A 19,684-nucleotide genomic window follows, 5' to 3' on the forward strand; every position below is an offset into this window, starting at 1 on the left:
GTTGCTGGTGGAGTATTCAAGGAATAAGTCAGGCTGCAAGGTTTAGGGTTTGCAATTGTGGATCCAAAATTGTCCCTCCTGCTGTGACAGCAGTGTATGGGTCTGGTGTAGGTGCTAGGGTGGCACCATTATCAGGCTGGCGTGGCCAGTCCGAGGCAATCAGAATTGTCCTTGGCCTGTCTTGCTTTATCTTATGTGGTACTCTTGAGAGAAGGGGCAGAGGGGGAAAGGCATAGATTGATTTTTTTTCCATTGAAAGGATAGGGCATCTACCTTCCAGGCCCTGCTGAGAGGGTTCCTGGTGCAGTATTTGCTTAACAGATGGTTTTCGGGGAGGCAAAGATCCACCTCTGGGGTCCCCCACCTTTGGATCAGGAGGTTTGAAGGTGCTGGGCTCCAGTTTCCATTTGTGTGGGTATAGGTGATTTCTGCTTAAGTCATCTGCCAGTGAATTTTGTTTGCTGGCAGGAACTGAGCTTGTAGATGGACTTGGTTGTTCAAAGCCATGTTCCACAGGGCCATGGCTAACCTGCAGAGTGGGTAAGAATGCCTCCCCCACTTATGTACCACATAACTGTGGTGGTGTCTGTTTTTATCAGCAGTTGTCCTGGAAGGATTAGGTATCTGAAAGCTGTCAGAGCATTCTGTACAGCTAGCATCTCTTTTTGACTGATGTGCAGGAGGATTTGTCTTGGGCTCCAGTGGCCCTGAATGCATTTGCCTGCCATGTGAGCCCCCGATGCATAGTCTGAGACTGGTCAGGATTTGGGCAGCATGGGGTTGGGTAAAGTGCAGACCCTTGTTGTGGTTGCATGCTTCTGCCCACCTAAGGAACTCTGCCATTAGACAGGGTATGACAGGAATGACTGTTTCCAGGCCCTGAGAATGCTGGCACCAAAGAATTATTTTAAGTACCATTGAAGTTTCCTCATATGCAGTCTTGCATATGGAATTAGCAGAATACACAAGGCCATGAACCCTAGGGCTTGCAATATTTTTTTTTTGCAGATAGCTGGGTTCTGGTGGCCATTTGTTTGAAGTAGTCTGTCAGATAGGCCTGTTTTCCTGGAGTGAGAAATGCCATCTGTGAAGTTGTGTCCAAGCTTGCTCCCATAAATACAATCTTTTGACTGGGTGCCAGTTGTGGTTTCCTTTCGTTGATGGTGTACCCCAGTGAAGTGAGAAGGCTTTTTACAAATGCCAGGTGCTGAAGCAGCAATTCCTGACTGTCCGCCTGAATCAGGCAGTCATTCAAGTATGGGTAAATTTGGATATTTCTCTGCCTGCAATATGCAATGGCTGGAGCCAGGCATTTCATGAATACCCTGGGCGCAGTAGATAAGCCAAAGGGAAGTGCATAGATCCTGCCCTGAAACGTAGATATTTCCTGCATGACTCCCTAATGGGGATGTGCAGATAAAGCTTCTTTTAAGTCTAGGGTGACTAAGCAGGCATCCTTGGCTAGCATAGGGAGAAGCTGATGCAGGGTAAGCATCTTGAATTTTGGGACCAGCAGGAAGGTGTTGAGAAGTGAAAGATCCAGGATTGGGCACCAGGAATAGTCTGGAGTAGAAACTCTGACCCCTTTGTTCTACAGGAGCAGGCTGAATATCCCTGATACTGAGCAGGGAAAGTACTTGGTTTTGAGCTTCTGCCCACTGGTTTGGAGAAGGGTCTGGAAATCCACTTGGGATAGGCAGTGAATGGAAATAAAATTTGTACCCCTGGGATGCAATGTTGAGGACCCATCGGTCATGAGTTGTTGATATACAGTTCTTTTGCATGAAGGGCATGTTTTCCTCCTAGGGGCACAAGCAATTGGGCAGGGCTGGAAAGAAGAGTTGAGAAGTCATTGTGAACTTTTTCCATAGGGAGGTGACTTACCACTCCCTGTTTTAGGGGTAGGGGCACTCCATTGCTTAGATCTCTGCATACCTTGAGACTGTAGTCTGGGTGGTCTGTTTCCCCTGGGTCTCATCTGGGAAGGCCTGGAGGGGCTAGAAAGGACTACTGTTTTGAAGGGCAATGCCTGCTGAATCTAGGTGGTTGCACTTGTAAGAATTATTTAACACTTTGCATAGATTTAGCTTTTTCTTCCATCTTTTTAAGAACTACTGCATTGGTGCCAAACAGTCCTTATTTAAATGTGCGTCAAGTAATTTAGATTTGACATGATCTGGCAAGGTCTGCTCCTTCAGCCAAGCATGTCTTCTCAGTACAGAGCCAGTGACTGCAGCCCTGCAAAATGCTTCTAGGGCATCAAAACCACACTGCAAAGTACACTTACTAACTTGGTTTGCAAAATGCACAAGTTCTTGCAAATCTTTATTTTCTGCACAGTCTGGAAATATTATCATTTTCAGTTACATTAGTTCCATAATATGCTGCTGGTACTTCAGTAAGTGAAACTGGCAATTCAATACCCTGATAGCAAGAGTTGCAGAGGTATATACCGTATTTCCCCATCTGTCTAAAGCTCTGCAATCCCTGCCCGAAGAGGTAGGATTTTTTGGCTGTAGTAGCCTTGATACCTCTAGGTTCCTGGGAAATGATCTCTGGATCAGCAGTAGGATTCTTGTGGGAGTCAGGTACTCTGTAGTACCTGTCAGGGTTCCTAGGGGCTGGAGGTAAGGTGTCTGCAGTAAGACTGGATTCCATGAAATCATGATCCACAGCATCCGGGACAGGGGGTATAGATAAAGGCCTGTGCTGAGACAACTCTAAAAATTCTCTGAGTCTCTTTTTGGACTGAGGAAAGTCTTGGCATTCCCAAAGGAAATGCTCTCAAAGTATGCAAGGTTTCACCAAAAGAAAAATCCTCTGCAGGGGAGGAGGAGGGAATGGATTCCTCTGCATCTGAATCCTCATAGGCTGATAAGGGCATGTTTTGATAATCAGAAAGGTCAGAGTCATCGGATTCCTGGTCTGTAGAATCTGAAGGCAACTGAATTCTTATCTCTTAGCAGGGGAAGGCTGGCTTCCCCTAATTAGCGTAATAAGGTCTTCAGCCATTCTAAGCATTTGTTTTTGTGGCATGGGTGCCTGCGCTTTGGTCATCAGTTTTCTAGGCATAGTGCATACTCTGAGCCGATGAAAGTCAGTAGTTTTGGCTAAAAATGAAGTCAGTTTGATTCGAACACTGGTAAGACGAAAAACACCCTCAGATGCCAGTGCCTGCACAGCTGCTCCGGACCCATCCAAGGTAGAGACATCTGTAGGTTCCATAGTCAAAGAAGCATCTCGCAGCATACCGGACTCCAAATGGGTCTCAGAGGCCTGCAAATCCACAGGAGCAGGCATCAGGGGCTGAAAAGGCACCTCACTGAGTACCAGCGGACTGGCAATTAGCTTAACGGATGCATCGGCAGTTTTGGACCTATGCGGTCTCTCTGTCTTTATCCTTAACTTTTTTTGGAAGATCGGTAGTTGGATGGCTTACCGAAGCCATTTCAGAATACAGAGAATGAGACTGAAAGAATTTAGCAACAAAGATAGCCCGACGACAAATTGTTTGGGCGTTAAACAAGGCACAAAACCAACAGCGAGGGACGTCATGGTCTGGGCCTAAACAGGCAACGCAGTAAAAATGAAAATCTCTGTGTGAGGTATTTGCTTTCCACAAGCAAGACAATTGTTAACTTTTTCTGACATCGGTTAGAGCAAGAAAAAAGGATCCCCAACGGGGTACTTAGCTTTAGAAGACTTCCAGACGATTAACTCGAAAACAAAAATTTCAGGTAACGGCCGACCAGCACTTACTAACTTGCTTCTGCTTCAGGCTCCTCCTTGGCAAGAAAGACTGATGTAATGGCATCGGCTGTCTGTTTTTATACCCCTGATGTCATGGAAGAAGCGACAGCATCTGACACAAACAATAAGACTCTGGTATTCAGGCCGACTGAGGGCTACCTGCAGGTAGATAACCAGAGTGTGATGACTGCAACAGTAAAACACTATGAACATCCCATTGTTCTGATGTAATAATCCAACAGGAGGGAAGAGATAGGGTGAGATGGAAGGAAAGTGGGGTGTTTTGGTACAAGGGAAGGTAGTCACAGAGGAGGTGTTCTGGACTGGTCAGACGGCCTTGAAAGGGCACAGTGGAAGAACTTGTAGGAAACCTAGGAGTACAGCATTTCCTGGTTTGTCTACGTCCTTTAGACTGTGGAGCAGTGTGTGCGGATTGCTTTCCAACAAAGGAAGGTTTCTGTGGATAATTCCTGTGATATCTGGGTATAGGAGACACCATAAGGTGTTTAAGATTCTGAAGTTCCTTACCCTTTTCTTGAAGGGACTTGAGGAGTTCTGCTGAGGCTTGGCCAAACAGGGCTTTATTATCCAGGGGTGCATCCAGCAATTTTGTTTACACATCCATGGGCAGGGGTTGTAGTCTCACCCAAGAATATCACCTCAAGACTGATTCAGATGCAGCAGACTTGGATGAGGCTTCCACAGCATCATAACTGCACTTTATTGCGTACCTAGTTTCTTGGGATGCAGTGGAAAGAAGGGTGCTAATCTGAGATTTAATGGGAGAGTCTGATGCCTCAGTCATGTGAAGGCCATGGAAATGGTATCCGAGACACATTTAAGCCATATGTGTTTGGTAGTTGAGAGCTCTAATTGCCAGAGTAGAGGAGGTATACACTTTCTTCCCTAGTCTGTCCATGAATTTGCTGTCTTTGTCTGTGGGATAAAGAGCAGGTGAAGGTAATTGCCTTGATGATTTATCAGCAGAGACGGCAATAACTGCTGGGTCTGCTGGAGGGTTCCTAAGGAGGTATTGGGTATTCTAAAGGATCTTGTAAAAACAGTCTGAATGTTTAACAGCTGGTGATTGAGAGTCAGGGGACTGTGAAGAAGCCATCCTGAAAGGCAGGTAGCAAAGGAGCCACTGCTGAAGGAGAGGGTTGCTCCATTTGCAAAAGGTATTTTTTCTTGGTATCAGAAACTTCAGATGCTTGTCATATGAAATGCTCCCTCATGAGGGAGATTCTCTCTCCAAAGATAATTTCTTCCCCTGGAGATTCAGGAGTAATGGAGTCTTCCTCCTCTGGGGGTGATGAAACCTTCTGGGGACTCTATATGAGAAGGATTCCTTTGAAGAGGAGTACTCTTCCTCTGAAACATGTAAAGTAGGTCGAGTAGTGGGGAGAGGTGGGGCCTGCTGTCTGTAGGGCCTGAAAATCCTTAAAAAGGCTTAGAGAAAAAACTTCCCATCCAAGAACTGGTTGGGTTTCAGTGTTTAACGTTTTGTTTTTTCTTTAAAGGAGTAATCGGTGGAGAGAGAGAATCGGAGCAGATGTCTGTCTAGGTGGGAGAGAAGGAGCTAGGCCCACCGATCGACTGAGTCGTGGTTCCCCTCCACCATCCAGATCTGATGGCTGAGTAGCTCTGCCACCCCAGCTTCCATAGTGGCTCCCGAGCCTGGCTTGGAAACCAATGTCTGGGAAGATGCCGGGCTTTCATCAGCCTCAAGAACCTTCTCAGACACCTGAGGCGCAGTAAGGAATTCCGGCCTAACTGTTTTGGCCGCCTTCCTAGGCATCTCTTCAGACAGGCCTACTCCCCCCTCCATACAGAGCGCAAGACGTCTGAGTCTCTGATTTTCTAAATACAAATTTAGTGCAACGAGACAGCTGTGAAGGGTTTTCGGAATGAAAGATTTGCAAATGGGGCAGGACGTATGGTCGTGGGCCTCTCCTAAGCAAAAAAAGCATTTCTCATGTGCGTCCTTGTAAGGAATTTGTTTCCCACAAGCACACTTTCCCTTTCTAGCTGACATAATAAAAGGCAATGAAAAAAACCAATAGGGCAAGTATCTGTATCAGTAAGAAGAAATGATCATCGGAACTGGCAAACAGGAGTCCGGTGTTCACTGCGGCAGGAAAATTCTGAGGAGGGTGCATGCAGATGCACCTTTTACGTCAGTTTATGGCCATGACAAGGGACGTCACATGTACCCTCCAGAAACAAAGACTTTGGTATAATGGCCAGAAGGTGCCGCTGCTGGCAGCAACTCCCTACTGTTATGAATACTGCAACATGTAAATAGAAGGACATCATTTAATACTAAAAGACAAACCTGTTTTCTGCTGGGACATGGTTCTTGTTGACACACTTAGTACTAAACAGTGGCAAAGACACAGATGATTGCTGGTGTTAGAAACATCAAAATACAGACACTACTACAAGGCTGCCCCAAATGAACATCAGTAAAAGAACAGCTAGACTAGATCAAACCAAGGATATTAATACAGTTTGTATTATCATGTCTAGGAATGTATTTGAAGTACAATATAAGATAGTACTGTAATATTACCAAATGTTCATAGGTATACTGAAACTAAAGGTACACATTTCCAGAGCAGAAATTAGTAATGGTTGACACCTTTTTTCCCTAATGGCTCATCTGTAGCTCATCATGCTGAGGACTCAGTATCATACAAGTGCATCTCTTTTTTTAATATGCAAACCATCGTTATAGTAAAATGACAGCAAAAACAGTGCCAACATAAAATGGCCTTAAAACACACACATGAAAAGTTGATGTCAATCTTAAAGGTACAGATAAAAGCAAAACAAAGAGCAATATTTTAGTTATGTGTTTATTAAATATAAATTTACTTCCAGAGTTCCCCAATTGCCATAGTTTGAACCTTGTTCAACACATTATCACTGTCTCTCTTGATCTCACTGTGCAATTCTTCAATGCTCTTGGAGGCATCAATCACCTGTTTAAACAAAACAATTTAGTGGCAAGGAATAACATTCAATAAATACAATACCAGACAGGTCATACAAGTACCTAGAAACACTAGCGGCTAACAGAACAGATGGCGGACATGGCCTCACCTGTTATTATAGAATGTGGACAGGGGAGGAACAAAGTTCCTCTACTCAAAGTGATACAGCAAAATAATTATAACATGTTTTCTGGGTGGACTCTACAAAGGGTAAGATCTGTGCCTATCTGTGGCATCAGGTACCTCTCATAAGTGGCATCTATGTTAAACAGGGTTAAAATTAAAAATTGGACAAAGTAAAATCTGTGAAGCAACCATAAGAAAGAAAAACATGGATTAGTCTTACAATACCTTCAAGACTCAACAGAACAGTGTTCTGAAAGGCCTTCATGTTACCAGAGCCCAATTCAAGAGAAGCCAATACCAGAAATAATCAAGGCATCAGGGAACTGCCTCCCATGGTAATACTGGTACTTATGACAGTTGTTCACATGCGTTTAACTGCACAGTCATATCTAACGTGAAATTACCTCTTCCCCACTACAGCAAGAAAAAAGTGACATTTCTATTATGTTTGCTGTTAAAGAATGCAAGCTACTATGAACTTCCACATATTCACGCTTCCAAACATATACACAAGACAAACCATATCACAAAAAGAAACAAGCTGGAAACACAGTAAACAGAATACCCATGGTTAATCTGCATCTAGCTACATGCTATTGGCACAGTCAGCAAATGGAAAAAGATGTCAAAAGTCCAGTGCATGCTGGGAGTACTTGATCAAAATGAAACCACTGTAAGACTGGACAATTGAAAACAAATGTTTAAAAAATCCTAGTACTATGCTGTTACAGACATTGCATAACTGAAAGTATAAGACCCGCTCTTGCAAGTTGCGAAACTTTAATATGAAAAACATTTCAAGCTGAGGTGCAGATAAAATAAAATTATGCATACTACAACTGTAATCATGCAGCTTAATGAAAGTACAAATGTGAGAGGTAGACGTCCTTCCATTTCACTGTTTCAGTATTCATTACATTAGGGATCCCCTGCCAAGGACAGCCTGACGTTTGGTCAGTATACCAAAGCCTTAGATTGCGTTAAGGTACGCCATATATCATACATATGCTACTCTTGTAGCTTAGGGCATAAAGATGATGTCCAGATGTACCATCCTCAAAGATTTTTTGCCACCAGTCCGAACACTATCTATTGATCCTCTGTCCGAACACCCACTCCGTTGCTGGTTCACCAAGCTATTGCAGACAAGTAAAAAAGAACTCCAATGAGGCACTTATCTTTCTTTTACTGTTACTAGTGGGGTTTCATGTCACCCAAGAAGGGTAAATGCCAGTGTGGGAGAAAGATTCCCCACAAAGACTGCCACAAACAATGTCCGTTTTGCCTTGGCACCTCATATGACCACACATCCTTTTCCATCTTTCAGGCCTTTGTTTCTAAATCCCTTTGCAGTAGACTTTCTTCTTTGGTGCTTTATCTTGAAAAAACAGTCTTCAACTTCTTGAGAAAGACTTGGACAGCCATCAATGAAGAAGGCCAAAAAGCCTAGTGAGGAATCTTCTGCTGTTCAGCCTACGTCTACGCTGTACGTCTCTCCCGAGCTGAGTGAATGCCAGGAGGTTCGCCAAGCTTTGATTGATTTCTCTGCCGCAACCAGGTTGGAGGTCTGTAGGGATTTGACTTTAAGCACATCCAAGGAGGCACTGCATATGTGCTTCAGATGTTCAGGGGTAACCATGGCTAATTACTGCGGAAAGGCCTCAGGATGTTCCTCAAATATTAGTCAGAGAAGAAGTCCCTGCTACCATTATCTAATGCCGTCTTGGGTCAGAGCCTTCCAGATTTTATAAGATGGATGTCCCACTGAAGAAAATCAAAAGAATAAACTTAGTACTCCTGCTCTTAAAGATCCAGATTGTGAACGGCAGTCCTTCACTCAGGGCTTGTTTAGTGCTTTGATGGCAAGCCCTCCCTTGGTCCTCTACTCCCCTAAGACGACCCAGGGAAACAATAGTTGTGTAAAATCTTAACATAACTATAGATGTCCTTCTCTTCCATGTTGCAGTATTCCAAACCCTTGGGTTTTCCTCTCTTGCTACCCAAACGTCTGGCCAGTATACTAAAACTTCTAGTCAATGCAGGGTACATGGGATGTCTGACATTGGCTAAGGGAACGAGGTCCATAAAAGTGATGTCTGCATGCATCACACCTCAGAACTGAGCCCCTCAATCAGAACACAGTCCCAGGATAACTGTACAAATCCAGTGCCATCCAAGGGACAGTTTAATGGAAGGAGGGAGGGAAGGAATACTGCAACATGGAAGAGAAGAACATCTACGGTTATGGCAAGATATTACACAACTTTTCTATGTCCTTCTATTCTCATGTTGCAGTATTCCAAACCCTTGGTAAATGCCAAAGCTCAAAGGGAAGAAGAGGGTGGAGACTTGGAACCATTTTCTAGGAATTCATAAAGGATTGCCCTGGCAGATCCAGCCCTTGATTTCGAAACATGATCCAATCTATAATGTTTGGTAAAGGTGTGGGCAGAGGTCCATGTAGCAGCCTCTAAAATGAAGGTAGTGTCCAGCCCTTTAAAGAAAGCCCCAGATGAAGCCATAGCCCTAGTGGAGTGTGCTTTAATCTTAGATCCCAAGGCTTTTCCATGGTATGTATAACAGAAAAATTGCCCTGGAAATCCAGACAGAAATGGTCCACTGTTACAACTTTCCCCAGAGCACTGGGAAGATGAATGGAGACAAACAACTGGTCTGATTTCCTGATGGACTTGATCTTGTCAAGTTAAAACCTAAGCTGTTTGTGCACATCAAGGGAGTGCAAGACTGTCATTCTGAGGATCAGGAAAGAAGGTGAGAAGGTGAATACCTTGGTTTAAGGATAACTCATTGACCACTTTGGGCATGAAGGAAGGGTTGGCCCTAGTATAGCCATGAGCACTTGTAGCTCTGACACATTCCTGGCTGATGTCAAGGCTACCAGGAGTACTGTTTTCCAAGTGAAGTGTTTTAGAGGCATCTTAGAAGCTGGTTCAAGAGAGGCCACCGTGAGCTTTTCTAAAACATAATTCAGATTCCATAGGGATGAGACAGGTTTCCTGTGGGACCCGAGATGCAGCACTCGCTTAGGAATAATTTTGCAGGCAACAGAGATGCTAAAGCGGGGTCCAGAGGCAGACAAGCTGCAATAGCAGCAATGTGGGCTTTAACAGGAGTACACCAAACCTGTCTGCAAGAATTCACACAGGTATGACAGTATCAAGGAAACATCACCCTGAAAAGGGTCCAGCTGTCTTTGTAGACACCATATGGAGAGTCTTTTCCATTTAGACAAATAAGATGTCTTAGTGTCTGGTTTCTTGGCCTCCTGCAGGACTGCGAGCATGTCCTCATTGTAAAGGTGTCTGTAAGGGATCAGAATTCTATCGCCCACAAAATAAGGTTCAGAGATTGTAGGTGGGGATGGATTAGCGACCCCTTGTCCTGTGTGAGGAAGGTCCACTCTGTGAGGAAACTTGTGGTGATTGCCCCTGGCTAAATGTAGAAGGAGGGGGAACCACCAATGCTGTCTTGGCCAAAAGTGAGTCACCAACAAGATTTTTGGTTTGCCCTGCTGGATTTTCAGTAGGACTTTCTGAATTGGGGAGGGGGAATGCATACAAAAACATCGCCTTCCAAGGGACTGAGTGCCAGAGGACTGGGTAGCCTGTGCAAAATGATGGAAGTTGTCTGTTCAGAGGGGAGGCAAACAGATCTGAGGTGTACCCCATTTGTGGACTATGTCCAAGAACACATCCCTGTGAAGCATCCAATTCATGGGACTGACATGGACCTGCTCAAGGTGTCTGCCTAGGTGTCCTGCTCTGAAGGGATATACGCTGCCTGAAGAACAACTCCCTGATGTGTGGTAAGCTCTCAGACTTGGAGAGCTAGTCTGCATATAAAATTGGATTTTGTTCCCCCTTGCTTATTCACATACCACAGAACTCTAGTGCTGTCTGTGAACAGTTTTAGGGGTCCCTGCTTCAGTGTATGTTGGAAAGCCTTCAGGGCCACAAGAATTGCACTCCTCTCTCTGACACCGATATGTTCCTGTCTGATGGAGTCTTACCAAGTGCCCTGGACTCTTATGGAACCCATGGCTGCTCCCCATCCCAGATCTGAGGCATCAGTGTACATCTCCTATAGTGGCAAGGCAGCCTGTAAGGGGAGTCCTGGGTTGGAGGTCACTTGATTCAACCACCAGAGAATCTCTTTCCTGAGACAAGGTAGGAAGGGGATTTTGTACTCTAGGGAGTGAAAGTGCTGTGTCCATATAGACCCTTGGGTACTATTATAATTTTCTCATGTGGAGCTTTGACAATGGGAACATGGGAATAGTAGATGCCATATGATCTAGGAGTTTGAGGTATTGCCTGGAAGTCCAGATGGACTTGAAAGACAGAGCAGGTACGGCTTTAAGTTTTCCACCTTTTGAGGTAGCAGAAAAGCCCTCATGACAGCCGTCCTTATCCTGCATCACAGGAATATTTGGTCCTTATAGGCATTCAGGTTGAATTTGCGGTACTTTATCTTGAAACCCAGTGCTTGTAGGACTGATATTACTTTGTAAATGGCGAAGCAAGGATTTTGAACAATCTGCCTGGATCAGAAGGTAAGGGAATATTTGAATCCCTAGAGTCTTGCAGAAAGCAAAGCAATTACTGGTGCCATGCACTTGGTGAAGACCCTTGTTGCTGTAGAAAGTCCAAAGGGCAACGCAGAGAACTGAAGATGCGAGGAGCCCACAAAGAAGCATAAGTATCGCCTGTAATTGGGCCTTACAGGGATGTACGAATAGGCATCCTTGAAGTCTAAAGTGGCTAGGAATCCCCAAGGTAAAATCAAGGGAAGAGGGTATGCAGAGTGAGCATTTGAAAGGTGGGTAAATGCAAGAAAAGATGGAGGGGGGAAAGATCTAGGATTGGTCTCCATCGACCATCTTTTCTTGGGACTAGTAAGATAGTCTGGAATACAAATCCTTTCCCTTTTCTGTTGTAGGGACAGATTCAATTGTTCCTTGGGCAATATGGCTGTCTATAATTGGCTGAAAAAGGGGAAACTGCTCTTTGGGTGGCGTGGCTGAGGAATACCCCTCAAGGAAGGTGTTGTGATCCAGGTCACGAAGTAACCCTTTTCTAGGACAGATAAGATCTACCTGTTTGAGGTAATGTTTTTCCAAACAGGCAGACAGTGACAAGAGTCTTAGGGAAAAGGAGGATGGAATAGACAGGTTTTGTCCAGTAATGGTAGGTAGTCACAGACTACTTGCCTTGTCCTGAAACTGGGGCCTCTGGGCCGGAGTCTGAGGACTGGAAGGAGTTTGTTGCTTCCTGGTGCTCTTTCTGCCTCTGGAAGGAGGAGAAGGAGCTGAATGTTTCCTTACAAATAGTTTTTGAGGGGTAATTCCTGGGGAATTAGGGGATACGAGAAAAACAGTTGCTTCAGTTCCTGTAACTCCTTCCCCTTCTGTTGTAGAGTTTTGAACAACTGAGCCACCTTTGTCCCAAAGAGGGCAGAGTTATCCAGAGGTGCATCCAATAGTTTTGCCCTAATATCACATAAAGGTCTGTAACCATAGCCAGGAATATCTTCTCAGGACTGAGGCAGATACAGCAGATCTGGCAGAGGCAGATACAGCAGATCTGGCAGAGGCTTCAACTGCATCGTAGCTGCACCTAATGGAATGCCTATTGCCTTCAGAAGACAAGGATATAAGGCTGGATATCTGTGCCTCGGCCGGAGAGTCTGGGATTTCAATCAAAAGCTTAGTGGCTTGCCCTAAAAGGGCTAGGGCATATTTTGACACAAGTTTCATCGTTTATTGCCTTGAATGCCAGGGTAGCTGAGAAATAAACCTTTTCTCCAAGGTGCTCCAAGGCCTTGCTGTCTTTATCTGTAGGGAGAACAGAGATGGACAGAAGCAGTTTTGCAAGCTTATCAGCTGAAAAAGATAGAGTGCCAGGGTCTGCTACAGGGCATTTAATATGAAATTTGGCCACCTCATGGACCTTGTAAAATCTGTCAGGCCTTCGAGGGGCAGGGGTGGTGTGAATCAGGATTCACAGAAGATGCATTAAAATTATCCAGAAAAGCTGGCAAGACTGGAGGTATAAGCTTTGGAAGCAGGACTGTCCATTCGTAGAAGTTCATATATTTTGTGAACTTCTGTCATCTCATTGAAATCCCACTTAAAGAACTCCCTCATTTTGGACATGGTCTCCCCAAAGGTGAGATACTCTGCTGAGACAGATTCTCCAGATGAATCTTCCTCTGGGGAGGTATAACCAAAGGGAGATGGTAACTGGGAGACATAGGACACAGAATCTTCTGAAGGAGTCAGAGGAGTCCTCAGCTTTAGGTTGAGAATCATCTAGAGCCTGAGGCCTAGGGCTGATTACCGGGGGAACCACAGGGGGAGGATGGGGGTGTGGCAGGCCTAAGAGCCATAAAAGCATTGAAGAGGCTCTAAGAAAATGCCTGCCAGTCTGGCTGGCTCTGTACAGGAGAAGAAACATGCTTTGTTTTCTCTGTTTTCTTTTCAGGGAAGGCCTAGCGGGCAAGGTAGACCTAGGTTCACTAACATCTTCAGTAGTGGAAGGACCCATCTGGTAGGCCAGTACAAGCAGAGGTTCTCCCTCACTGTTGGTAGCAGACGTCTGCATTACCTCAGAGGACGTGCCTTCTGCTCTGTGTTCTGCAGCTTCCCCAACAGTACTTGCTGTACCCATGTCCATTGCGAATGAACTTTCCTCCAAGCTAATAGCCACAGGAGGGACGTCAGGTGGAGGAGGTGCAGCAACGGATTCAGGCCTAGCAACTTTGGCCTTTTTCTTAGGTGGCTTAACATGCTGACCAGACAGCCCCCTCCATAGCTAAAGCTAAGCGCTTAAGGCACTGATTTTCTAAATAACTGTTCAAGACGTGATTTTCTAAATAACTGTTCAAGACGTGCAGACGACCGCATAAGGTTTTAGGGACGAAGAGTGACAGATGGAGCAGGACTTACGGTCGTGCATAGGCCCTAAAAGTACAGTTGTGTACACTTACCATAAATGTAGATGTTCGAGTGTATTCACTGTTGCAGTCATCACATTTGGGTTATCTGCCTGCAAGTAGCCCTCAGCCAGCCTGAATACCAGAGTGTTTGGATTTCTGAGTCAGATGCTGTCGCTTCTTCTATGATGTCAGGTCGTCAGGGGTATAAAACATGCAGCCAACACTATTACATCTGTTTTTCTTGCCCCAGATGTCAGGTGCCCCCACAATAGGAAGCAATTAAATGGTATGGAGCACTCCCAGCAAAAAGCAAATACACATGACATATGCCAGACAATAAGGAAAGGTAGAGCCAAGAGAAGTCAGGGGGCTGGAGGGAGGGCAACCAGGACTGCAACAGTAAATACAATCTAACATCTACATTTATGGTAAGTGTACACAACTGTACTATGTTCCTCATGTTTCACTGTTGCAGTCATCACATCTGGGTTGATTCCAAAAGCTAAAGAAGGGTGGAGGCAGTTAAAGAGCATTGGGGCTAGCAATCAGGCCCTGTAAGACTGCTGTGGTAAATCCAGCTCTGGATTTAGAAAAAAGATAGGCAGGTGGTAATGCTTGGTGAAAATATGTACCAAGCTCCAGGTAGCAGCTTCCAGGATGTCCCTGGTAGGGACTCCTCTGAGAAATGCCATACAGGTAGATGCAGCCCTGGTGGAATGTAATCTTATCCCGTGGGGTAGGTTTTCCATGGTGCTTGTAGCAGAAATGGATGCAATGGGCTATCCATTTAGAAATGGTTTGCTTTGAAATGGCCTTCCCCCCTCTGCCCCTGCAGCAAAGCTAACTAGCAGCTGGTCAAATTTTCTGAGAGGCTTAGTTCTGTCCAAACAGAATCTAAGCTGTCTGTGCATGTCCAGAGAATGCAGTATCCTTTCCCCCTTATTTTGAGGATTAGGGAAAAAAGTAGGCAAATGAATGGACTGGTTTAGAGCCAAACTAGACACCACCTTGGGCATAAAGGATGGATTAGTCCTGAGGGAAACCCTGAAGATAATGAAGAGTTCCACTGCCAGCCTGCAGTTCAGACATTCTTCTTGCTGAAGTGATGGCTAGAAGTAAGGCCGTTTTCCAAGAAAGGAATTTCAACTCTGCTGTAGCAGCTGGTTCAAAGGGGGGAGGGGGGGGATAGTGAGTTTTTCCAATACAAAGTTAAGGTCCCAGGCTGGGGGGGGGGGGGGCTTAAATTTTTGGCCCCTCTAAGGAATTGCTTTAGCAATGGATGAGAGAAGAGGGGTCACTCCGTATTATAATGAGCTGAAATGGCAGAGGCATGAATCTAAACTGAAGAGAAAGATAAGCCCTTGTGGAGCATTTCTGTTAAATAATCTAGAATATGAGGTAAGCTGGGCACCATTGTGCCCATCCCCTGAGCCTGGCTCCAGGAACAGGATCTTTTCCACTTTTCTGAATAGGATTTTCAAGTACTAGGCCTCCTTGCCTCAAGAATGACATCCAGCACCTGCTTACTGAGGGTTGCTAGAGCTGAGCTCAGGGAATTAGCCAGGCTGCAAGGTTCAGGGTTTGAAGCTGAGGGTGCAGAATTTGGACCACCTGCTGGGACAAGCAGGGAAGGGGTCTGAAGCAGGTGCCATGGTTGCAGCACTGTCAGACTGCGTAAAAGAGGGGGGGTACCAGTGCTGGCGTGGCCAGTCTGGGGCAATCAGTATTGTCCCGTTTGATCTTTAGTAGAACCTTCAAGAGGAAAGGCATAAATTGAGAGGCTTTCCCAGGTAAAGGACAGGACATCCACTTTCCAAGCTTGACTGTGGGGAGGTCTAGTGCAGAATTTGTTCAATTGGTAGTTCTGAGGGGAGGCAAACAGGTCTACCTCTGGTGTCCTCCATATGTTCCTCAAGAGCTTGAATATTTTGGGTTCCAATTTCCATTCGTGTGGGTCCATGAGACTTCTGCTTAAGTCGTCTGCCAGTGAATTTAGTTTGCCTGGCAGGAATTGAGCTTGCAGGTTCACTTGGTAGCTCAAGGCTGTGTTCCACAGAGCCATGGCTAGTCTGCACAGTGGGTAGGAATGGCCCCCCTCCCACTTGTTTATGCACCACATAACTGTGGTGTTGTCTGTCTTTACCAATAGTTGTCCTGGAAGAATAAGGTCTTTGAAGGCTGTCAGAGCATTCTGTACAGCTAACATTTCTTGATTGATTGATACACAGGTGCATTTGTTTTGGGTTCCATTTGCCTTGAATGCACTGCCCTGTCATGTGAGCCCCCCCATGCATAGTCTGATGCGTCTGTTAGGCTTTGGGCGGCAGGGGGTAGAGTGAAAGGGAGTCCCTTGTTGTGGTAGTAGGCCTCTGCCCACTAAAGGAACTCTGCTCTTAGACAAGGAATGACAGGAATCATTGTTTCCAGGTCCTGAGAATGATGACATCATAGACTTTTTAGATATCATTGAAGTTTCCTCATATGCAGTCTTGCATATGGAATTAACAGAGTGCAAGAGGCCATGAACCCCAGGGCTTGCAGGATTTCCCTTGCAGATAGCTGGGTTTATGTGGCCAGTAGGTTGAAGTAGGTTGTCAAATAAACTTGTTTCTCCAGATTGAGAAATGCCATCTGGGAAGTTGTGTTGAAGCTTGCTCCCAGGAATACAATCTGTTGGCATGGTACTAGGTGTGATTTCTTCTCGTTGATGATGTACCCCAGTGAAGTTAGATGTCTTTACAAATGCCAGGTGTTGTAATAGCAAGTCCTGACTTTCTGCCTGAATCAGGTAATCGTACAAGTATGGGTAAATCTGAATATTTATCTGCCGGCAAAATGCAATGGCTGGAGCTAGGCAATTTGTGAATACCCTGGGCGCAGTAGATAAGCCAAAGAGATGTGCAGAGAACTGATAGTGCATGGAGCTTGCCCTGAAATGTAGGTATTGTCTGCAGGATTCCCTTATTGGGATAGGCTAAATAGTCCTGATACTGAGGAGAGAGAGAACTTGTTTTTGGGCCTCCGCCCCCTGATATGGGAGGTCTGGCCATCCACTTGGGGTTGAGAGCAAGTGGAAGTGGAATCTATATCCTAGGGAAACTGTTTAAAACTCATTTGTCCTGGGTAATGAGTTCCAGTTTTTTTGCATGCAGGGCGAGCTTTCTTCCTAAGGGAGCAAGTAGTTGAGCAGGACTTGGAAGAATTAAGAATGTCATTGTGCCATTTTTCCACATGGGGGTAGCTTACTACTCCCTGCTTTGGAAGTGGGAGCCCCCCCACTGCTTAGATCTGTGCATAGCCTGAGACTGAAGTCTTGGTGGTATGCTGCTCCTGGGTTTGGACTGAGAAGGCCTGGAAGGGACTGGAAAAGACCAGTTCTTTGAAGGCCGATGCCTACTGAACCTAGGAGGCTGTAGTTGTAAGAAATCTTTAATAGTTTGCATAGATTTAGCTCTTTCCTCCATCCTTTTGAGGACTTCTGCTTTGTTGCCAAAAAGGCGCTCTTGGTTTAAGGGTGCATCCAGTAATTTAGCTTTAACATGATCTGGCAAGTTTTGTTCCTTAAGCCAAGCATGCCTTCTAAGTACAGACCCAGTGATAGCAGCCCTGCAAGATGCTTCTAAAGCATCAAAACCACATTGCAAAGTATGTTTACCAACTTGTTCAGCAGAATGCATTATTAACTCTTGCAAATCTTTGTGTTCAGCACAATCAGGAATCAACATAATTTTCTGTTTAAGTAGTACCATAATAGGCTGCTGTCACTTTAACATATGAAACTGGCAATTTAAAGCCCTAATGGCCAAAGTAGTAGAAGTGTATACCTTCTTACCCCATCTGTCTAAAGCTCTAGAGTGCCCCTATCAGAAGGGGTAGGATTTTTGGCAGTAGTATCCTTAATGCCTTTTGGTCCTTGGGAAATGGTCTCTGGATCCGAGGTAGGATTCTTGAAGAGGAATTTGAGAGAGACAGGTACTCTGTAGTACCGGTCAGGTTTCCTGGGAGCTGAAGGCAAAGTGTCTGGGATACGGCTGAATTCCATGCAAACAATCTACAATCTGCAGAACAGGAGGGATAGCTAGAGGCCTGTGTTGAGGCAGGAGTAAAAATTCCCCAAGTCTCTTTTTGGACTCAGAATAGTCCTGGCTTTCCCAGCGGAAATGCTCCCTAAGGGTATGCAAGGTTTCACCAAAAGAAAAATCTTCTGGAGGGGAAGCAGAGGGAATGGAATCCTCTGCATCAGAATCCTCATAAGTAGATAAGTGTAAATCCTGGTAGTCAGAAGGAACAGAGAACAGATTCCTGATCAGAAGAATCAGAAAGAAAATCAGTTCTAGGTCTCTTCGAGGGGGACGGCTGGCTTGCCCTAATTAAGGTAATAAGGTCATCAGCCATTCTGATCATTTGTTTTTGAGGCATATGGGCCTGATAATGTGGTTTGGTCATCTGTTTTCTAGGCGTAGTATGAGCTTTAGGCCTGAGGAATTCAGTATTTCTAGTTTGAAATGAAGTAGCCGGTTTAATATGAAAGTCGGTAGGGCCTGACTACACCCTCAGAAGCCAGTGCCTGCACGGCAGCCCCAAGCAGCAGCTGTTAAGGGGCAAGACTGGCACTGAAAAAGAGGCAGTCAGTCACCTGCTGGCAAGTGTTGCTGAGGGAAAACATTTAAGCATTGCTGCTGCCTATATGACATAAAATACTGGCCATGTGTTAGCAACAGTATCAAAGACAGTTGGAAAGACTTTTTTTTGGTCTCTGAAATCCGTTTGAAGGGGTGCAGATTAGGATACTGCCCAAGACTCCAAATGTCCCAGCTACAGCTCGGACGATTCTTAACACGTGGATTAATTCTCAAGCAATACTGCTAGTCAATAAAAGATCCCCTGCAAAGGACAACTCTGAAAAGTCTGTCCTTACTTACTCGATATACAGCTTTAACGCTTTATTATTGTTATGCACATTTGTACAGGCTGCTGCTGCTGCTTCCAGGACCTCATGGAAAGAGGCTTCCAAGTACACTTTTACAGGGTCTTTGTGTCTTGCTGAACTTATCCTACCAAGATGCAAAACAAAGCACCAGCCACATCAGAAAGGTTTACTTAGCTAAAATGTTACCCTGTCTTGGAAGAAAGAAGCAAACGTGTAGTCTATTTTCCAATTACAACTGGGTTTCTCTAGGTCATACTTTAACTGGCTGCAAACATAGATTGTGTGAAGATACTGACATGTTCAGAGAAACAGAGGAATTTGAATGGGCCAGTTCAATGACAGACTGTACGTTTTGCATAAAGAAAACACAGCTGTGCAAGTCACAACAGCAGATCTTTGAATAATCACTGCTACAAGGCTAAGCTACAAAGGTTATATCCTGCATAGGATATGACAGCCAGCCGGCTTTTAGTACTTCGGGGCACCTTCCACCTGCCAAAACCGTAACTAAAGACACGTTTGGATGCCAAGCTCCTTCAGCTTTCATGCCAACTGAGAGGACATTGCCGAGAACAAAAATAAAATGTTCAAACCCTGGCATAAAAAACACACCAAAAAACAATGGGGATGGAGGGAGGGAGTAGCTAGTGCAGCAGTGATTATTTGAACATCTACTGTTATGGCAAGTTTATTTACACAGCTGTACTATGTTCTTCATATTGTTTACTGCTGCAGTTGCCTTAACTATTTGGGTAGAGCACCAAAGCTTAGAACTGGGAGGTAGACAGAAGTGTCCAAGATCCCATGAAGAATGGTCTTAGCAACACATGACCTAGACATGGAGAATCTGGCTTGTAGTGTTTTGCAACAGTATGTAGAAAGGACCAAGTTGCAGCTTCTAGAATACTTAGGAGTCCAAACCTTT

General features: G+C 45.0%; 1 protein-coding gene across 2 annotated transcripts in view; it reads right to left on the bottom strand.

The window, feature by feature from the left end:
* Positions 1 to 6,590: 6,590 nt before the first annotated feature.
* The window catches only part of DTYMK (deoxythymidylate kinase), a 324,262-nt gene continuing 311,168 nt past the window's right edge, over positions 6,591 to 19,684 (bottom strand). For both annotated transcript variants that reach the window (XM_044069607.1, XM_044069606.1), the window contains exon 5: positions 6,591 to 6,734. In XM_044069607.1, the coding sequence (XP_043925542.1) occupies positions 6,624 to 6,734 (111 nt within the window). In that variant the 3' untranslated portion in view covers positions 6,591 to 6,623. The remainder of the gene's footprint in view (positions 6,735 to 19,684) is intronic.

Source organism: Protopterus annectens, chromosome 4.part0 (assembly GCF_019279795.1).
Source record: "Protopterus annectens isolate FY-2018-M chromosome 4.part0, PAN1.0, whole genome shotgun sequence".
Taxonomy (NCBI): Eukaryota; Metazoa; Chordata; order Ceratodontiformes; family Protopteridae; genus Protopterus; species Protopterus annectens.